General features: G+C 37.0%; 3 protein-coding genes across 5 annotated transcripts; 2 read left to right on the forward strand and 1 right to left on the reverse strand.

The window, feature by feature from the left end:
- Positions 1–2,278: 2,278 nt before the first annotated feature.
- Positions 2,279–11,959, forward strand: ano8a (anoctamin 8a). Of its 2 annotated transcripts, none has more exons than XM_081374327.1 (17): positions 2,279–2,649; positions 4,058–4,168; positions 4,409–4,541; positions 4,671–4,809; positions 4,934–5,030; positions 5,136–5,252; positions 5,726–5,853; positions 5,979–6,140; positions 6,463–6,615; positions 6,746–6,872; positions 7,064–7,119; positions 7,199–7,273; positions 7,369–8,010; positions 8,171–8,362; positions 8,479–8,610; positions 10,539–10,649; positions 10,836–11,959. In XM_081374327.1, exons 1-17 carry the CDS (start codon positions 2,631–2,633, stop codon positions 11,451–11,453), a joined length of 3,012 nt encoding a protein of 1,003 aa, XP_081230453.1. In that variant the 5' UTR covers positions 2,279–2,630; the 3' UTR covers positions 11,454–11,959. The 2 variants fall into 2 exon arrangements, with proteins under 2 accessions (XP_081230453.1, XP_081230454.1); XM_081374328.1 differs by having other exon boundaries at positions 2,570–2,706.
- mrpl34 (mitochondrial ribosomal protein L34) lies at positions 11,953–13,208 on the reverse strand. Its single transcript, XM_081374345.1, has 2 exons — positions 13,060–13,208; positions 11,953–12,584 (listed from the first exon to the last, which is right to left on the reverse strand). Exons 1-2 carry the CDS (start codon positions 13,116–13,118, stop codon positions 12,266–12,268), a joined length of 378 nt encoding a protein of 125 aa, XP_081230471.1. The 5' UTR covers positions 13,119–13,208; the 3' UTR covers positions 11,953–12,265.
- A 94-nt stretch (positions 13,209–13,302) lies between these two features.
- trnau1apb (tRNA selenocysteine 1 associated protein 1b) lies at positions 13,303–22,134 on the forward strand. 2 transcript variants are annotated; one of them, XM_081374340.1, is made up of 10 exons: positions 13,407–13,618; positions 14,225–14,322; positions 15,487–15,586; positions 16,013–16,065; positions 17,042–17,083; positions 19,792–19,923; positions 20,348–20,467; positions 20,830–21,067; positions 21,173–21,215; positions 21,309–22,134. In XM_081374340.1, the coding sequence occupies exons 1-10, from the start codon at positions 13,583–13,585 to the stop codon at positions 21,449–21,451; spliced, it is 1,005 nt and encodes a 334-aa protein (XP_081230466.1). In that variant the 5' UTR covers positions 13,407–13,582; the 3' UTR covers positions 21,452–22,134. The 2 variants fall into 2 exon arrangements, with proteins under 2 accessions (XP_081230467.1, XP_081230466.1); XM_081374341.1 differs by lacking the exon at positions 17,042–17,083 and having other exon boundaries at positions 13,303–13,618.
- The last annotated feature ends 208 nt before the right edge of the window (positions 22,135–22,342 follow it).

Here is a 22,342-nt window from a genome sequence, read left to right on the forward strand (position 1 = left end):
GGTCTAGATTATGCAATTTTTCAAAATGATGAAAACAGCAAGTGCTATTTAAAATTTGTTGTTTTTTTACGATAATCGGAGCATCCTTAAGATTGTCGGAAGGGGTGAATCGGGGCTAAAATCGGCCTAATTATCCTGCCGTGTGAACCAGGCTTAAGATGTAGGCTACTAAAATATTAATTTACACCACTACATGGAACTTTTCACTGACAATGTCAGGTAAAATGCAACAGTCTGGTTTATGAAATGTATATGCTTTACAGCTGTGAGAAAATAAATTCCCTTTAAAATACATTTTAATCATTTTGTTTTTACAAAGTGTTTTATTCATCTGATAATTTTTTTATGTGGATCTGCAGAACTGCCTCCATATGCTTCATTCTGATATAATAGACATTAAAATTATAGACACATACAAAATGTTAATAGAAAAAGTAAAAAATAATATTTGTGTGTTTGTCTAAGATATCAGTGCAGCCTTAAATTTGGTCAGTCGTTGTGACAGAACATATAAATATAGGCTATATTGGGGTGAATTTAAGTTGATTTGGACACTTTTTCGCAGTCAACTCAATGGCAAAAAGTGTCCCAATCAACCTGAATTATACCATGTGATTATTATAATTATAGGCCTAAATACTTGTCAAGCTGAACAGCCATCCGTAAACCAATTATAAAATATATACAAATATACAAATATCACGAATTTAATAATAAGATGTTTAGTGACCAAAATCATGGTAATAAGGTTGATGATTTAAGATCGCCCCTCACTGACAAAAATAGCAAAATATGAGATAAAGTTACATTTTGTCCTTGATGTTGTTTTAAAGCTGCAGTCCGTAGTTTTTCCTCTTTGTCGCCATCTCTGTTCGAAATCTGCAATTGCAGTTATTCGCGGAACTATCAACTTTACGTGGGTTGTGCCTCGGCACGGCACTGCGCGGATGAATCCAATGTTTTGAGGAGAATGTGCGGCTGTCAGTCACCGCGCCGGTGTGGATACTGTCATGACCAACATAAGAATTTTTCACCGGAAAATGTCATCTGAACAAGTAGCCTAAGTAATATCCACTTTTGTTCTGACCAACTAAGAAAAGGAAAGGAAAAAAAGCATTGCAGTAAATCGCGCTGATTAAATCTAACGATCACTTATCATATCACATCAAACCGTGCAAATTATACTTTGTTCTCAAGTTGTTAATGTTAACAACATCAGCACTGCGCGACTACATTTAATGCCCTTCCGATATTTATCCTTGTTTTCGCATGGGCCCGGATGCAGTCTCTTTTTTTCTGTAGCCACTCCGAACGAAGTCCGAAGTCTTTTGCATTTTACAACGGGTGAATCTAGTTGTCACTGCTAGTGATTGTCATTTGAACCTTTCTGGATCCGCTATCAAATTGATGAGTTTATCAAGTGCTGTGAGAAAAGGCTATAATTCTCCACCTCCAACATCCTCAAACGCAATATAGCCTAGCCGAGACACCTTCTTCTACAGATGTGACGTAATGCAAAAGACATGCTCGAATTTCCCGCGAAAATCCACCAGTACCACTGGAATTAAAAATATTATTACAAGCTTACCATTTTGAATCGAGCTAAGGCAAGCAGATAGTTTTGAACACTGGCTGGTTATGTACTTGAGCACTCAAAAATTTATTTCGGATAATTTTTAACCCAAAAAAATTACAGACTGCAGCTTTAATTTTTTTTTATTTTTTTTTTTTATTATGCAATAGGCCTACACTTTAATAAAGGGGAGTTATGATGGTAACTGGGATGGTAACACAACATAAGTGTTATGCACTAAAATCTAATAAATGTAGTGAAAAAATATACATTTTTAAAATATTTTTGTGAATATTTTCTAGTACTAGGGAATTCGGTAACACATGAGGTAAACAAGGCATCCTCGAGAAAAAAAGTATAAAATACTAGGACTTACTGGATTTGTATTGATGTGTTGGGAAGAAATTCCTATAATAACACATGTCAGCTTTTTATTGTTAGTCATTAAACAAGTTCATATGGGACATACAACATTAAGTGATCAACATTGTCTGAAATATTGCTCAATCATAAAACCCTCAGCAAGACTCGACCTGTATGTTCAGTATGTTCAGATCGCTATGAATTCATGAGAAGTCTTTTGTCATATACCTGAAGGCTACTGAATTTCCACCTCTTTGTACGCCGAGTTACGCTTTGCGCAGTCAATGTGATTGGTTCGTTTCAGAACATCTATGAATTATGCACCTCACGTTGCGTAATTTTCCAGTCAAGAGGAGACAGATGGCGTATACAACTTACTGACAAGTTACTGGAAAACAAACACAGCGAAATAGAGCTACGCGGCCAAATAAATGATAGCCGAAACAGCTCTTGTCAAATGATGAGGAAATCCGCTGAGTGTTGACAGTGCCATGGATGATCAATGTCAACATGTGATTGGCGATTTATGTAGCGGTCAATGGACTTTCTGCACCTGTTTGCATCAGAAAAAAGGCTCTCGCCGCTGGGGAAGCCTCGCTGGTTCCGGCCGAGCAGTTTCAGCACCAGCGCCGACGACGGCATCAGCACAGAGCTGACGTATTCATAAAGCAGAGCAAAGCGAAGATCTCACGCGATGTCCTCGGCGGTATTAGGTGAGTGACACTCAGTCACATACCAGACGCTTGCGTGTTGTTATCCAGCTGTCCTAGGTTAGTTCAAATCTAAAATATTCTTGTTTCAGTATCGCTGTGTTTTCTTTCTTGTGTATGAGAAGATTGATAGCTATTGGGGCAGGATACAAAACTAAAGGTTGATATCTGAAGGTCTGATATTTGCCCAGTAGACATCGTTTGCCTGTTCGTTATCTACTGTTGATATTGTTTGTAAGTGTGTTAAATGGTATAGACGCTTCACCTGTATGTGGTTGGCACATAAACACCTAATACACATAAATATTTCCTACGTATTTATGAAATTATTTGCAACTGTGCTCATTCAAGTTGTTACCATTATGTCATCTTAACATTTGACCCTATATATTTGAGGCAAGACCATTCTCATGATATGTCCATTGATTCCTGCATGTTATGCTTGACAACATCATTATGTTTGAATGCAGTCACTTGAATCTATAATTGTGCTTTAAAAGCTACTAGAGCTATAGCAAGTGAAATGCATATTTGTAATGTCACACTGTTAAATGCTACATCGAGCTACATCGTTTTGTCTAGTTCTTTTCTGTCCTCCTTATCTAGCTCTTGCAACTCGGTAATATCACAGAATGGCACCATAGTGTGTTATTTATTTATTCATTCTTCAACCAATTCAGGCATGAAATGTAATTTTAGCCCTTATAGGCTGCCAAAGTGAATAATTTTAAAACTTCAGCTGTCATTTTCTTCACACTTCAACTGTCACTAAAAAAAAAGAGCATAGTTTGTGACACAGTGGTAACAAAATTGATGACATCTTTCACACAAGGACTCTGTTTCCTCCAAAGAACTGCTTAAACTTAGAACAAGGGCTTCCACATGAGGAAAGCTGCATTTAACGTATTGGGCTCTGGTAAATAAAAGAACAACTTTGAAAATTTGGCACATTAGCAATAATCCTCTTATTCGATTGAAAGGAACAGTTTCCATACAAAAGCATACTGCCAGCAACCTCTCTCATTTAACCATATTTCTGGGCATAATGCTGAGCTTTAAAGCTTTAAGGATATAAGTGTAAAGTGAGGTTTGGTAGACAATGACTCTGTAGAATTGTCAGTTTGGTTTGACCTCAATAGGTTGATAGCTCAAATGTAAAGCTGAAGTGGTTTGTGACCGCGCGTGCAGAGTGCAGACGTTTCAGGTGTCATATTTTGTCTACTTATATATAAAAAAAGATGGGTTCATCTTTTTGGGTCAAAACACAATGCTGGATTTGGCTTGTTGGTAACATTGAACTAACCAAATGAACAAGCCAAAACCAGTCATGTGTTTTGACCTATATTTATATATATATATACATATATATATATACACACCACAACAATAATTTCTTTCCTCTTGCAAACAGAGAAATTGCTCAGAGGTCGTCTCTTTCATGCCAGGCAGTACCTCATGGGGCATAAATCTTCCATCGCAATGGCACCCACTGAAAACTGTGATATTCTTATGACATTCCCAGGTTTGAGTTTATATCTTTCAGTTTTGCACTAATGCAGTTTTTTTGTGTTTTCTCAGCTTTACATCTTAAATAGTATGTAATATTTGCTACCTTATAATATGAATGTAAATGTGCTTTTTGTATAACATCTATTTTACATTATATAAAAAAATAAAGAGTGATAATAAAATGTGAATTTTAACGTAATTATTTTTATTAGATCTACTGATAAACATATTCAGCTTGTTATCTTTTCCACAGACACCACAGATGACCATACGTTGTTATGGTTACTGAACCAAATCCGGTTGGGAATTCCACAAATCAGAATCCAGATCCGACAGCATAAATACACGCACACCTATGCATTCTTCATTGCCTCAACCTTTGAGAAGTAAGACACTGTAGACAACCTACTTATTGTATTGTATTTTTCCATATTAAAAGTCTGAAACGTTTGACGGATGGTCACTCGGTCCTAAATAAATACAGCAGCAGAATCATCTTTGATTTTTGTCTGAAGCTTGTTGCGTGGAGCTGAACAGATGGGGATGCAAAAGGAAGTGAAGCCACGCTATGGAGGCGGCACTCGCAGGTTTTCGTGTGAGGAGGATGACATCTATGAAAACATTGAGAGTGAGCTGTGTTTCTTCACATCACAGGTCTGTTTTAATCTCTCATTTCCTGCCTTACGCAATTTCCTCATGTGAAATCATGAATGTCTGATGTCATAAAGGTTTTACCAACACACTCATGAGATAATTTTTCTCTTGTTATTTTTTTTAGGAGCGTCAGAGCATTATCAAATATTGGTTGGATAATTTGCGGGCCAAACAGGGCGATGCCCTTCATAATATTCACTTCCTGGCGGGTCAACCAATAAGTAGATATTTTTGCAATTCTTTACTTCTAAAATGTTTTGTTTTTAGTTTAAGAATTCATGTTTTTTTTTCACAAATCTGAACACAATTTTGTATGTCCTTGGCAGTACCAGAGCTTTTAGCCAGGGGCGTGATTCTTCAAATGTTTCCCCTTCATGAGCAGAGAATCCTGAACCAGTTGATGACGTCCTGGGTTCAGGCAGTCTGTGAGAGGCAACCTCTAGGTGAGAACTCCAATATTTTCACCAACATGCACAAGAGGCGACTAACTTTTAGTTTTTCTGAGATGGCTAGTGCTTTTGAGTGTTTGTGTAATGAGATTCCTCCAGGCCACGGCTCTTCCTTTAGCAAACAAACTCATGTGTATCTACCTACTTTCTACAGTGCTGACTGATTTGCTCTAAGCAAATATGAAGTGCTGCAGTGTGAACTACCAGTCACTACATGTCTTGTAATTAGAGCTCTAAAAAGGAGCCAATCTTCATTGTGAAGATATGATGTTAGTCTAGGCATATTTGACTGTATTGCAGTTCAGACGTTTTGTATTTTACCCCAGTCCCAATCTAACAATCTGTCTCAATCGGACTTTACCATGTTTTGGGGAAAAATACAATTTCCCTATAAACTTTAATTCTAATTGCATATTGTAAAATGGCTTATTCAAATGCTGATTGTTTGGTTGTCCTATTCTTGACAGATGATGTGTGTGATTATTTTGGTGTGAAGATTGGCATGTACTTTGCGTGGTTGGGCTTTTACACCAACTCTATGCTGTATCCAGCAGTGATTGGCTTTCTGCTCTGGATCTTTGCTGAGTCTGATCAGGCAGGTTATTTTCCTTAATATAAGAGTCCTAGACTTTTAGAATGGAAGTATAAAAAGTATACACGAGATTTTCATTTGGTAATGAGGCCTGGTTTTTATAACCCACTCTTTTTTTCCATATGTAGACAAGTCAGGATATCTGCTGTGTGGTATTCGCCCTTTTCAATGTGGTGTGGGCAACACTGTTCCTGGAGAGATGGAAGCGAAGGGAAGCAGAACTGGCATACAGGTGGGGAACGCTGGACACCCCCACAGAGTCACTAGAGGAACCCCGTCCACAGTTTCGGGTATGCTGACAACATTTTTACATGACCTTATATTTAACACAAAATGAACGATAACAGCAGGTGAAAGTTATTGATGGTCATCTCTGCCCAAAGATGAATTTTATTCAAGTATGCTGATTTGGTGCTAAATAATAATATTTTTTTATTATGAGTGTTGAAAACAGTTTACTATTGCTTCATTTTTTTGTGGATACAGTGATAGAATGTGTTTCAGGATTGTAAGTTTAGAATTTGATCATTATATATTGGTTTCCCACCAGTGTTTAAATCAACCCCTGGACTGAACTGTAATTTTTGACTCCTTTTGCAACATGAATATCAGGGAATTAAACGTTGCAGTCCAGTGACAGGCTGTGAGGAGTTTTTCTACCCACCCTGGAAGAGGAGAATGTTCCGCTGGTTGGTCAGCTTTCCCATCTGCATCCTCTGTCTCTGCTTCGTCTGCTTGGCCATGTTTATGTGCCTGGAACTTCAAGTAAGGACTCTAAACTTTGCTACAAATCTTACTACAACAGGTTATTTAAAATATCTTCTGCAACTAAGTTTCAAATATATTAGTTATGCAATTGTCCCAAGATATTTAGGATTCATGATGTCTTTTACAGGAATTTGTCATGGAAACGAAAGAGTTGCCAAGCATATGTAGATTTATTCCAAAAATTCTACTGGCTATAACTGTTACTGTATGTGATGAAGTGTACAAGAAAATAGCTCTCTGGCTCAATGATATGGGTAAGTCTTTTATCAGCTTACAACATAATAACATTTACAAAAATTTCATTTTACAATATGTGTGCATCTGAATCATAAATAGGGTCATTAAATTAGCAGCAAACTTGCATTCTTGGTTATTTCACTGCTTGTTTGTTCATTATTGTTTTTTATTTAGTGACGCCTGTATATTAATCTTTCCATTTTAACAGAAAATTACAGACTTCAAAGTACTTATGACAATAATCTCATCCTCAAAACTGTTTTAGTAAGTTTAACTCTTTATTTCATATATTTTGATAAATGTATGAAGTGTGTCTGTAATGGTTAAATATTGTGTTCTGAAGTTTCAGTTCATAAATTCTTACCTCAGCCTTTTCTACATCGGATTTTATCTCAAAGACATGGAGCGGTTAAAAGAGGTAACATAGACGACAGAATAATATTAAAGCAACAATGTGTCATGAATGAATCATTCTGCACCCCATACAAAAAAATGACTCTCTTTAATTTACAGATGCTGGCTACGTTATTGATCTTCCGCCAAATTCTTCAAAATATTAAAGAAGTGTTACAGCCATATCTCTATGAGCACCATAAATTAGGTGCTCTGAGGACGTTATGGGACTTAATTCAAACCATGCTCCTGAACTATAGCCATTTGATAGTGCAAAGAATACGACTGACTTGCCAAGCCAGTCTGGACATGAAAAAAAGTGCCACACCTCCTGAGCAATCAGAGAAGAGAGAGAGGAGGAGTTTAATCGGCAGCTACAGAGTTCCCAAATCAGAGGAAGGGGATGATGATGCTGGTCTGAAGCAAAGGAAGGTCAGCTTCACCGAGAAGGTGGAATACAAAGACAAGGTTGTAGAGGCGCCAACACAGGCCAGCTTACAGGACGATGGCAGTCCTACCCTTGTGGAGGAAGGAATGGATCCATCCTTAGTATTTGATATACGTGATGATGACGACGATGATGATGACAGAGAAATGGATGATTCTGTGAGTAAACCCCTAGGACCCCAGAGAAGAAAGACAAAATCTGCTCCGGACAACAACAGTACGGAAAAGAAAATGTCCTGGATGGACCCTCCAGAGGAGACTGAATCTACTGTTTTGACCCAACCGGAAATTGAAAGTTGCATGCTAATTTATGAGGTCTGTGCACGTCCACCTTGATCATCAGTTAGCTGATGCCATTGTTAATAATACAAGTTTATAAATACTATTTTTGACACACATGTGCTACTTTCTGAACCCAATCATGGCATTTTTACAAGTGATATAAAAAACAAGACTATTTTCTTTTGACTTGCAGGATACTCTCCAAGATTACCAGGAGATGTTCATACAGTTTGGCTATGTCGTGCTTTTCTCTTCTGCATTTCCTCTGGCAGCCATGTGTGCCCTCATAAACAACATTGTAGAGATCCGAAGTGATGCCTTAAAACTTTGCACAGGCCTCCAGAGACCCTTTGGGCAAAGGGTTGAAAACATTGGACAATGGCAGGTCAGGAGATCTATTCAGATTAATTGCTTAATAAATAGTTCATAGCAGATTGTATTTCTTATTGGTTGAACTTGTTTGTGTTCTCTCACTTTTGTTTGTTATTAAAATTTAAACAGACCGCAATGGAGGCAATGGGTCTGATTGCTATAATTGTGAACTGTTACCTTATTGGTCAGTGTGGACAGCTGCAACGACTCTTCCCCTGGATGAGCCCTGAGGCGGCCATCGTCTCTGTTGTAGTATTAGAGGTAAAGGGCAAGTAATATATTTAAATAGTAAAAAACTGATTGCAAAAAAATAATAATCTTTTTTTTTAGAATTATTTTGAAAGAATTTTCTAACCAAAGCTGCATTTATCTGATAAATAAAAAAAATAAAAAAAAGTAATGTGAAATATTATTACAATTTAAACTAACTAACTAACTTCTTTTTAAATATATTTTGAATTGTAATTTATTTCTGCGATGGCAAATCAGAATTTTCAGCATGATCATTACTTTGGTGCTCAGAAAGCATGTCTTATTATCAATGCTGAAAACAGTTGAGCACCTAAATATTTGTCTGAAAACTGTGATACACACACTGTACATATATATATATATATATATGTACACACACTGTATACACACACACACACACACACACACACACACACACACACACACACACACACACACATATATATATATATATATATATATATATATATATATATATATATATATATATATATATATATATATCTCAGTGGGGATTTAGTGAAGACTGCCTATAATGTCAAAAAATTAATGGTCAAATATGTACCATTGTGTTAACATTTTATTGACTAAAAATGCGTTAGAAAACGTTCATCTCAAAGACGAGTTCGTTCAGAATCAGCTACATACAGCAGGTTGGCTGACTCGATTCCCTTCTCACATGGCGCTTTTTCCAGTACCTGCTCAACTCGACTCGACTCGCTTTTCGCTCCGTTTTCCATTGCAGATAGTACCTCCACAATAGTACCTGGTCGTCATAGCGACGCCGCAGGAAATGATGACGCAGTGAATAGTGACGATTCTCTCTGACCAATCAGCAGTCTGCCGTGTTTTCACGTCACATTTTAGTATCGCCTCAGCTCGCTCAGAACCTCGCCGGAGGTGATACGAAGAAAAGTACCTGGAAGCAGGTACAGGTACAACTTTTATACAGTGGAAAACCAAACAAAGGCGAGTCGAGGCGAGCTGGTACTGTGTAGTGGAAAAGCGCCAATACATTCCCGTGGCGTCACAGTGCATTTCCCTGTTGAAGCCCAGCGTCCATTGACTTCACTGGAGCTGCTTTGAACAGTTTTTTTTTCAGTGCTTCGAAACTAGACGGTCATTGGATAAATACTGCGATTATGTCCCGCCCACGGACGCTCAGCGTCTCTGGGAGTGAATGAGGAGTGGGCTGGCCTGGACTCAGCGATTTCATACAATAAAAAGTCGCTGAACATAGACAGTATGGATGCTGAAGCTATCCGAGCTCAGTCCAATCGCGGACTTTGTACGTTAAGTCGAAAGACAAACTGCTGCAACCTATTTCTTGGTATTTGCTTGTCGAAATTGCTAGCCAATTTTCATAATACATTTCACACAATTATACATTTATACCTTTATTATATTATTACTTATTATATTTTTTATATTATTATTAGTAATAATGAAAAAATAATTATTAAAATAATTAAATATATATATTATTAGTAGTATTATTATTATACTTTATCATATTATTATTTATACCTTTATTATATTATTACATTTGTACAATTATACAATTATAAGTCTGCTGGCCATTGAGAGGACACTGGTCAAGTCACTGTAAAAGACGCCTAGTTGTACGACAGGGTCACAGAGCATTTTCTTGAAAAGGAACGTAGGGCAGAATTTACATATAAATAAATGGACAATTTTTATGATGTAGGCCGAAAATGAGCTTCCATTCTTTGAAAGACCATCAGCCGCCACTGATATATATATATATATCTTTTTTTTCGAGGAAAGTTCAAAAGAACAGCATTTATTTGAAATAGAAATCTTTGACAGTATTGTAAATGTCGTTACTGCCAGTTCTGATAAATATGTTAGAATATGAGAGTTAAGAGTATTAAGTGTTGTAAATGGAATGTAACTCTTTCTTATTTGGTTTTCAGCACTTTGCCATTCTGCTCAAATATGTAATTCATGTTGCAATTCCTGATATTCCAAATTGGGTGGCAGATGAGATGGCCAAACTTGAATACCAGCGGAGAGAAGCTCTCAAGGTAGCACAGCACATGATGAGCATGAACAATAACCAAATATTTTTAATGTATAGATATACATTTTTTAGCTCCTACTGATAAGTCATTCATTATTATCATGTTATGGCTAATAAATGTAATTTCTCAGTTTGGTGAGTTGAAAGGGCTTGGTGATTGTCTTTTTACATTGTGTTGTTTGTGCATCAGAAACATGAACGCCTCGCTCAGCAACACCAACAGCAGCAACGGAGGAAGTCTGAAGAAGAAGAGGAACATCAAAAACTGGCAGAGGAATTGGCACGACAAGACAGTGAGCAAGACAAGTCTGATCTCAGAGGGGGTGAGGACCATCACCATGAAAAAAGCCCAGGGGCCAAGTTCAGCTCTGGAGGAGATAAACTCAAGAGACCCAGCTCCCTTTTAGGCAACAATAACGTAATGAAACTCAAACAGATAATCCCACTCCAGGGTAAATTCACCTCTACCACTTCTCCCACAAGTGGTGAGGCCAAACTTCCAGGGTTTCTGAAGTTCCTCAAGACTCAAGAGATAAAAAAGGAAGCCGCTGCAGCAGTTGCGCCAGCAGCTACACATGGCAGCCACGAGAAATCACAGTCTCCCAGCAAGTCCTTCAACCCAGGAAAACTCTTCAACTTTGGAAAAGAAAATCCATGTTCTGAACAGCAAGCGAAACCAGAAGTTGCCTCAAGGGCCACTAATGCACAACACACAAATGACCAAAATCCCTCATCAGAAGAGCTTTCATCTGAGCTTGAAAAGAGTGAGAGCTCAGACTTTGGTAATAATCTTTCCAAAAAACAGTGAATGAAATGGTTATACAACTCAGTTAATATATAGCACTGATTGTGATGCTTAACATTTGCTTAAATATCATAAAGCAACCATGTAGTGATTGGAACTGCATGTCAAAGATCATTTTAATACAATATATTAATCTGAGTTCTCCATATTGTTTACTCACTGAAGGCGGCATGCTAAAACACATGCATGATCAAATCTGCTTAGGCATGGGCAAGCAAGAAAGGACGTTTGAATGAGCACTGTAATCATAAAAATTGTAAAAAGATTTTCTATTTTTCTACGCATTTTTTTTGTATGAAACAGTAAATATGACAATCTAAAAATATTGTATTATCCTTGCTTATAATGCAATAAAATGGAATTACTGTGAAAATATATTTAAACAGTATATCAGACACAATATACTGTTACTTCAGAGCCCTGTTTTTTTTAACGTTTGTACTATCATCGTAATACAAAGTAAATGCACATCAAATGCTTAAATAAAATATGATACCATACATCATGACAAATGTAGTTTTTATTTCAATATGATTATTGTGATTTTAAACTTGTCCTAACTTGAATACTTCAACGTGAGCTTATGTCATTTGTGAAACAAACAGTAATTGATCTGATCCTTTAACATAAAAAGAAATACTAAACTGGAAGTGCGAATGAGATCCATTAAATAAAAAATAAAAAATGATGCTACTGTGCATTCATTTATTTAATTTGACAACTATTTTATAGAAGCCCAAATGCTCTACTGCACAGTCGACATTCAACAGAGATTCACTTCAAATGTGTATCACAGCAACTGTCCGGTCAGAGTCTCAATGTGTGAGGGATTTTCGTCCTTTGAGCATTCGGCGCAGGATTACTTCGATTCCACCTGGAGCGCTGATTCTTTTGATCCAGCCATGGGTCCTCTTTCGTTTGATGTTCTTTGGCTGATATTCTGTCCCACGCTTGACTGTGCGGACTTGTTGATGGTGCCAGAGTGGTTGCTGGAAAACACTGGCTCCCTCTGCTTTGATGTCCAGGTTTCCTTGCAGGAAAGTTTTCTGCTCGCCCCCTGCCCTTGACAGAACCAAGGAACCGATAGAGCGTAGTTGACTGCAGCTGAATATGGTAGGGCGACTGCCATTACTCCTGTAATATAATTAGAACATAATGTAATGTAAAATGTTTACAGATGCATGCATGCACTGTAAAGGAGCCCTGAAGACTGTAACCCAGTGTGCCTCAAAACTGAATGGCAGAGTGACAATGTACAGATGACTTTGTACATTGGTCTGACTTGAATGACTAATGAAAAATGAAAGGTAATATGAATATAAACATATTGTCGCTCTTAAAAAGAAGAGATCAGCATTTATTGCACTGCATTTCATATATGCACGATAAAAATACCATTGCACTCTTTTAATGTTTGTTCACTATGTTTTAGTGCAATTTATATTTAATCTAGTTTTGCAATATATTCTAATTAGATTAATAACATTGGCGCATGTGTGGCAAAGTGAGGTTATCACCACAGCTGGTGGTTAAACTCACAATTAGCGGAACGTTCAGCAAACTAATTTACCACAACTTGTTTTTTAAAGAAATGAGTGGTGCCACATACCAACGCAAACTGTTTGCCCCCGAAAAGCGCAAAAAAGCTGTTCGTAACGTCGTGTTCATTTCGGCAACAGCTTCCTTCCATCAATATCACACCAAAGTCATCACGTGTTTTGCGTCTCTTCCTCTGCTGGAAGACTGGATGGAGTTTTCAAAACTCACTACTGCCCCTTGAAGTCAAACTCCGAATAACATATGCGCAGCTGCACACTAGTAATATTTACTTAATTGTATTATAAAAAACAGTAGCTTTTGGAAGGGAAACCATGCATAAATTCTTTCCAGAGATAGTACAGCTCAGTGTGCTGAACCATGAGTGAACCAAATAGACAGACTTGAGACTTCCAGGTCCAGGAGGGACTGGGAGTGAACTCACTCAGAGGATCTGAGAGCTGCGCGGCCGGAAGCGGAAGTGTGTCTTAGTAAACGACGTTCTGCTAGCTTCACGAATCACAACAGGCAAACTCGGCAGCCAGCAGTCGTTTAATTTCACAAACCTGTGAGGTGCAACACTTTTAGCCGCCAAGATGTTTAACAGAATGACAAGCTTATGGATGGGTGATGTAAGTATTCTGGTTTTGCTTACTTTTCTTCGATAATTCAGCGAGTGTGTATGTAACGTTCGGTTAGAAACCAGCAGCATGTGGTTTTAGCTCGATGTTACGCAAGCACGACCAACAGGCCAGAACAAGTAAACACTAAACAGAACAAGTCACTACAGAAATAAATCCTTAATGTACATCGAATTAAAATACTGTTATATCGTATTATGTAACCATAGTGCTTATTAATAGTTTGTTTGCTCATGTTTATTCTCGAGAAGCCCCTCATACTTGCACAAGTGCTTCTGTGTCGTAGTTTTAAATGTTGAGACAAACTGCATGTCCGGTCATATTTGCACAAGTGCTTTTGTGTCGTAGTTTTAAATATTGAGACAAACTGCATGTTCGGTTTATGAACTTACCAACTAAACAACAGTGTAGTGCACTAAACCGTAAATTAAGTCAACTTGAAAGTTAAAGTTTGATATCGCCGGTGATTGCTCTGTAAACGGACACGTGACGCAGACGTTTGCTTTTCCTGTAAATTATTAACGTTTTGTGTATATAAAATGTGCTGACATGGATCTGCTTGAACTTAGACCATTAGTTGTATTATTTGTTTTTCAGTTAGACCCATACATGGATGAAAACTTCATTAAGCAAGCTTTCAGCACAATGGGAGAGACTGCCTACGGTGTCAAAATTATTACACATCGAGTTACTGGGTAAGATTACATCTCTTTTCTAAATAGTGCAACAGTCTGTTCCGGAAGTAAAAAAAAAATAAAACATTCATTTTCTCCAAAGGGATTTTCTAATGGTAATTTACGCGGGTTAGACAATAAAACTGAAATTTTAGACCACAATCATTTATTAGTATGGTTTAGGGCCTCCTTTTCCGACCAAACAGCATCAATTCATCTTGGTAATGACAGATACAAGTCCTTCACAGTGGCCAGAGGGATTTTGAGCCAATCCTCTTCCAGAACATTGGCCAGGTCACTATGTGATGTTGGTGGAGGAAAATATTTGATGATCTGGTGGCAGTGCAGTTCATGGGAGATGTTCGACTTCACTTTCATGTTCATCAAACTGTTCTGTCACAACAAGTCTTGCTGTGTGATACATAATGTGTATTATGCTGATACATACCCTTCAGGGTACAATTTTTTAATCATTAGGTGCACATGGTCCTCCAGAATGGTTGGGTAGTCCTTTGGCAGTGCCCATCAAACACAGTAGGGAATGCCATGATACTGATGCCCAAACCATCACAGATTCACCCTGTGCTTCTCTCTGGACAGCAACGGTCCGAGTGTTAGGCCTCTTCGGGGCTTCTCCACATGTGGGACAGTGGAGGTGGACTCATTTGAGAACAATATATGCTACACATTGTCCACAGCCTAAGATTTGCAGTTTTGCATTGTTGGCACCATTGAAACTGACATTTGGCAACCCAAATCCAAGCCTACTGATAGACCTACTATGAGCTACGAGGTTGAAGCCATCGAGCCTGCATCATTTCAATTAATTTTTTTTAATAATTTGTTTAACAGTGGAATTCCTGGTGAAAAAAAAATCTCATTACCCATGATTCTGCAGTAAAATCTCCACCCATCAGAATCGTGGCAAGCAAATCACACCAATTTTTAGCACCGCTCACTATCATGAAACAATGCAAATTACAGTCAGTTTCCCTACATTATCTTGGGAATATAATAAACATATCTATATAATAAACATCTATATATCACTATTTTTATATTTCTGTTCATTATTTTGTATTTTGCCATGCTTGGGATTATAGTTCTTTTCCTCATTCAAGGCAAAGGGTACACAGTCTTATACCTTTTGTCCAATTTTCAAATTACTGTTCTGTGTTTCCTCAGAGGCTCGGCTGGATACTGTTTTGTGGAGATGGCAGATGAGGCCAGCGTTGATCGTTGTGTGCAGAGGCTTAATGGGAAGCTGGTTCCAGGATCAAATCCGGTGAGACGCCAAACTTGCATCCATTAAATTGTATAGTTCATCTATACAATTTAATCTATTTGAATTCAATACATTCATATATTTAGATTATTATAGGAAGGCATATCCAGCATGGCCCCCACCTCATATTAGACATTTCAGTTATTACTCTATACATTACTAGTGATGAGCAAGTTACAGAGCTCAATTTCTTCCCTAAGGAAGGTGGTTGAGGCTGTTTATAAAATGACTTTGTTTGAAGCTGGTGAATAAACTCTGTTAGGAACTAGCTGACGAATGGGATAAAGCCAGTACTGATTGGTGGAGGTATGTGGAAATAATAGCTTCCTTATTCAAATAATAAGACACTTTGTTAGCGAATTATGTCCATACTACAGGCAAAGTGTTATTCCATTTGCTCAATGGTTGTATTTCTTTTCTTTTCAGCCCAGGAAGTTCAAGCTAAACTATGCAACATATGGGAAAAGACCAGAGCCTGGGTAAGCACACAATGTCCATAATAACATTTTGGTTTCTGATCTCTTTTTGAGAAACCAAACAGAAAGCAGTTGGTTCATTCTGTGACAACTCAACCAGAGGTGCCCGGCTCAATTTAAATTTTGTTAATGTTTGGAATATTATCTGGAACGAATAGGAATGAAAGCCAATGGAGGGAGGGAGGGAGGGAGGGAGGGGGTAAAAGTGACTATTTACCAATATACATATCTTTTTTCCTTTGTTTGGAAACAACACCAAGTCTCTTATGTGCAGGAATTATAATTCATTATTTTTCATTTCAGTTAGTATTGAGCAAAAACTGTATTTTTCCATTCCGGTTTCAGAGGTCAAAACAGAGTTCAGAGCAAAAGGTTACTTGTTAGAACCAAATAAATGTTAAGAACGTTTTTATTACATTTTATAATACAAAAACATTGAAAAGTTTGAAAATAATATAAAGTCAATCACTGCTGTTTTATTTTCAGACAAATGCAGTTGTAACCTAAACATTTTATTTGTGTATTTAACATTTGTCTATGAAACTTAGGTCTTAACTCTTGGTAGCTCCAGACAAGTTAAAGAACCAGAATCTATAAGGATAGTGAGATATCTATAATAATACACACACACAAAAAGGCAGGCCACTTTAGAAAAAGAATATTTCTGTGCCAATGGTTTTCAACCTGTAGGCTGCGGCCCCCCAGTGGGTTGCGACGATATTGCAGGAGGGGGCCGCAATTTAGCCTACTGTTACTAAAAATTATAATTTTGTTAATGTATGTAAAAATGTCTAATTTAATATAATAATTAAATATATAATGAAATAAAAAAATAAATATACTGTTACTGTGTATTCACTATTTAAGCTTGCTGTTCAGTTTTGTTAAGAATAAGCCACCAGTTTATCTACCATACTTTTACTTATACAGTAACTGTGGGCTACAACAGATTTAAACATGGATAAATGGTTATCAACAGGGTCGATGAAAAGGATAAATGCAGATCTTTCTTCATCTACAAGTAAGGATAAATCTTTAGCAATGACTGACATCAAAAAGACAAAAATAAAGCTAAACGTTGAAAAAAAAACAGTAAAACCTTATCAAGCCAAGGCACTCGAGAATTTAACTAAATATATAAAAAGCCTTTATTTAGTCATGGTTTAGGCAGTTAAAATCAGTTTACAAATAACCGCACACCGACAATGACACCCCTGAATCTGATGGAGGCTCATTAGCCGTAACTGTCGGTGTGCAGTTATTTGTAAACTGATTTAGTGACCATAGCAATGGACAGGACAGAAGTCTGATATATGTGTATTACAGCTAGAGAACCCGATTTCATTCTGGAATGGGGCCTGGGCCCGGTAACCCATTATCTGCATTTTTTGTTCATTGCCAGTTTATTCCATAAAGTCCGTGTTAACAATCTCCGTTTCTAAGTCCCCATTAACCCACGAGACACAAATAGTCAGGTCTGTTAAAATTCAACCAAAAACTTCTGTGTTTGGTTCTGTGGGCCGCGGGTTGGAAAAGTTTGGGAACCTCTGTTCTAGGGCTGCACGATTATGACAAAAAGCATAATTGTCTATTATTCCCTTGAAATTGTAATTGCGATTATTAATTACGATTATCACAATTTACATTGAGTATATATATATATATATATGTATGGCACATTATTATACATGTTTACTTATTTTGAACACACACACTGTCCCCCTTTACTTAACATGTAAACATAAATTGTAAGAATATGATTAGTAAAGACTACTAAGAAATAAACATTTGGCCTATGCTAAAGCTATTAAATAGCAGTCCCAAGCTTTTGTTAATACAATGTTGGTATGAGCCACCACAGTCATTTAAAATATAAAAAAAATAACACAAAGTGAAAATAGTGGCATTTTGGGGTTAATATTGAAAGGACAGTTACCATGGTGAATACACAATATTAACAAGAACTGTTAATGAAACATGGAAACTGTTCCTGGTGAATAGCCTAGAATGAAAATCATCCTGCTTGCAAATCCTTCTCAGCTAACACACGACGTACCAGTAACGTGATTTATTGGTATTTTACTTTTATTTCGTGACTTACTAACAACGTAACAACGTTGCATGCTCGTAGTTTCCTTTGCACTTTATACACAGCGCGCGCCGCCGCATTTGCGCGTGCAATTGAAGAGTGCGGTACGAGCACAGTGTAACGGCTGACATGACAGGAACGTCCGTTTTTCTGAAGTGAAAGACTTTTTATTTCAGCGTACACATACATCACTGCCTGGTAGTTCATATTGTGCTGGGTTTTCTGAAGTAGTTGTGATTTGCCTCTCATAACATGCTCTAAATGTTATGATTTTTTTTTTTGTTTGTTTTTTGTAATCGCGGCTTTGAACGATTACGTAATCGTGGCACCCATAATCGTAATCGCGATTAGAAATTCGATTAATTGTGCAGCCCTACTCTGTTCTATGCAGTTGTTTTGATAGAAGGAAACGAGATGCATTTGTAGTTTCAACCTAATTTGTTCTTCAGACATTCCTCTTTAAAAGAAAAAAGCATACATTTTATGCAAAGTGACCCATATTTGTTTTTTGACCACTGAAAATGTGTACAATTTACTCATGGAGCCACATTGAAATCTCTATATCTCTGGGTTACTGTCAGTGTCCTGGTAGCGGGACGCTTGGTGCTTATTTATTGTCTTTGTTTACCATCACATATTTTTATTAATCATCAAATTAGGTATCTTTTAAAAGCTTACACCCTCAGTATTCTGTGAAAACGCCCTATTGTGCAGTGTCATGTTTCATATTACAAAATTTACTGCACTTTTATAATCTCAATTTTTTCTAATCTTGGGAAAATGCATATCGTTGTAAAGGTCTGAAACTCAAGATTCCATATTTGGTGACTGTTTTGTGATATTGTGACAGAAATGTATTAATTTGTGACCCGATAATGCATTAAAAAAATGCTTTACAGTAAATTTAAACTTAACTTTTTTACTTTAAGTTTTTTGCTTACACTTCAGCAATAATCCGCTTTGTGTCTTCTTTAAAAAGAGACCATGCGTAGGTCTGTATTCCACGGCTTTCATGAATTACAGCCATTTAAGTTTGGATGGTGCATTTTCACACACCGTATTGTTCCGAAGATAAGATGAGAAAAAATTGGGTCGTCTTATATTCAGGGTCTAGACTTTCACATGTCAATAATACACCCTCAACAATAGGGAGCGCCAAATACGTGCAAAACGAGTGTTCCCCCCAGGACTGATAAACGCAGTGGAGTCATCAAACAACTCTCATTAGTCAGCCAAGAAATCCGGTGTGTAACAGTGCGTGTCCACTGGCGAGGAGCAGAGCAAGCGTTCAAAACTAAATTCATTTTCGCCTCCACGTGTATTTAGGCTTCAAATCTCAGGTAAAAATGGTCATTTTGACCCCCCTTTGCAAAACAGTGGGTTATTCAGTAAATATTCATCCATGACATTTAATAGATTGGCTTTTAGCACTATTGTTTACCTTTCTTCAGAAAAATATTAACAAAATAAAAAAATGTAGCTGGGGAAGTTTCCAAAATTTGGTTTATTTAACACTGAATGACCCAGCTGCTTTTTTGTGCTTAAATATACAATTTTTACAATAAATAAATACATTTAAATTGTGGAGTTTTTTTTTTTGTTTTTGTTTTTCACTTTATATGGTTTACTTTCTTTCTCAGCCCAGAATTCTCTGTCTTTGTTGGAGATCTCACATCAGAAGTGGATGACTACCAGCTTCATCAGTTTTTTCTGAAAAAATTCCCTTCATGCAAAGGAGCCAAAGTTGTCACTGATCCCTATGGGAACTCCAGGTATGAAATGTTTTAGCCATCACATGTACTGCATAACCTTTACTTGGCTTTCTCTGACAGTTCGACCTACTGATCTTCAACACAGAATGAGGTCTCCTTTACATTTTATTTTATATTTTTTAAAAGCTTATTTTCAGTCGATACTCTTTACCCTCCCTCTCCTAAAAAGGGCCAGACAATACATGGATGTGATTTGCCGTTGTTACAAATCTGCTAAAACTATTGTTTTCCCCATATAGGGTAAGCAAGAGCAACTCACAATTGAAGTGATGCTACTTCATGTTAAAAGTAAAAGTGAAGTTTCAGTTCTACCATCAAATAAATATTTTACTTTCTGAATACATATTGAAATATGCATTTACTGCATGATGAGGCGCATGAAGAGTGAGAGAACGGGTGCTGATGATCTAGTTCTTTCAAACAGGGGTTATGGCTTTGTGAAGTTTAGTGATGAGAATGAACAGAAGAAAGCCCTTGAGGAGTTTCAGAACGCATCAGGCCTGGGAGGAAAATCCATCAGGATAAGCATCGCCGTCAACAAAGGGTATATTTCATACACTTTTTGATTAATGTTTAACTCATGGGTTTAAGAAATAAATTAAATGTTAAATGTTAAAAAAAAAGATAATTTTTACATATATGTAGTTAAGTAATTTTCTTTTATTTTGATGTATAGTAGTCAACATTTGAAGTGGATCAAAACCTTTCATCAGTTATACATGAATTTTGAACAATACCCGTTCTTGTCTTAGAACAACTTTGATGAACTTTTTTGATCCATTTCAAATGTTTATTACTGTATATTCATTGTGATTAAGTTTTGTGTGGTCAGTGAGACTTGATGTTTGAACTTTCACCTGATAAATCCACATGAAATCTTGTTATATTCTCTCTTTTACATTTTAGCAACAAATCAAGCAGTTACCACAACCAGAATAACAGCTACAACAGCAACTATCAACAGCAGTACTATCAACAGCCCTATAACAATTACTATCCACAGTGGGGCTATGATCAGTACAGCGGTTACAACTACGGATATAACCCGTATGCTACCCCCCCACCAGTTCCACATGGGATGATGGGAGTACCCCCACCTATGGGGGTGCCCCCCAACCCTGCTGACATGCAGGGATCCACAGAGGTATCTTAGCAGCCGCAAACACAAGATCAATGAAAAGCATTTTTGTAGTTAATAAAAACCGTTTCTGTTCTAAAATTGACAATTTTTTTTATTTTGCTCTTGCAGTCCCATGATGGCACTGAGGATGTTGAGGAGGACCCTGCTGAAGGTAATATTTAGTTCCACTGATTAGTTGACCAAATGTTTGATTATAGCAAGAATGAACATCAGTGAGTTACTCACCATCTTTCTTCTCCCTCAGACCCAAACCTGCAGGTGGATGTGGATGCATTAAATAAGCAATACATGGAGCGTAGTGAGGAGCTCTATGATTCACTCATGGATTGCCACTGGCAGCCATTGGACAGTGTCACCTCTGAAATTCCTATGATGAATGGTTCTTGACTGACTGTACCAACCACTGTCCAGGATTATTATACTTTGTGAAGGAACATGCCTTTTTATAATGCTCTGAGCAAGTTTTCAGAGAATGTTTTTCTCCTTTTCAGCTTTTTATTTGGATCTTCCTCCCAGCAGACAAGACGTTTTTCTATGTGCGTGTGCGTGTCCATCACCTTTTTTCTTCTTTTCTGAGTTATGTAGTTAAAGTTTTGTTGAACAGATTTTTTTTTTAAGATAGATGGATAGAATCTACTTCATTACCATTGTCATTTTAACCGGGAGCCATTCCTGCTCTTGCCTTATTAAACTTTTCCATTATATAAATTTGAAGCATGCTTTGTGGGTACTAAAACTAAAATTGTGTTGTCTACATTGGCATTTATATCTCTTTGAATATATCCCTTATTGTCTTGTTATGAGACCACTGAAGGTTTTTGAAAGCTTTGTTCAAGAGATGGGTCATTTTTAGCAATGTTTGCAAAGCGAGACAACTGTGTAAAAATGATTGCTACACTGACCCAAAATGAATCTGTCTGTCCTTAAATTACATACGAGTTTGAGCATAATTGAATCACAAGTTTTTTATTTAAAGCTGAGATTTTCAGAAATTCTGGAGTATTTTTGTAATAAAAAAACAAATTGAGATGGTCAAGGATGAGCCTAATAAATTAATGTGGTGTCTCATTTGTTTCTTCATTTGTTTGGAATCATTTTCTCTGTGAAATTAGTACTGTATTAGGGTCAAAACTATTGGCAAAAAATAGGGATAGTTCACCTGTTGTTCCAAATGTGTTTGAAACTTTTTTCTTTGAATGCAAAAGATATTTTATTGGCCACAGAGGTTCAAACAGTCAGTAACAGACAATTTGGAAGTCATACAAAAAAAAAAAAAAA

The sequence above is a fragment of the Scardinius erythrophthalmus genome (assembly GCF_964197995.2).
Source record: "Scardinius erythrophthalmus genome assembly, chromosome: 9".
NCBI classification, from domain to species: Eukaryota; Metazoa; Chordata; class Actinopteri; order Cypriniformes; family Leuciscidae; genus Scardinius; species Scardinius erythrophthalmus.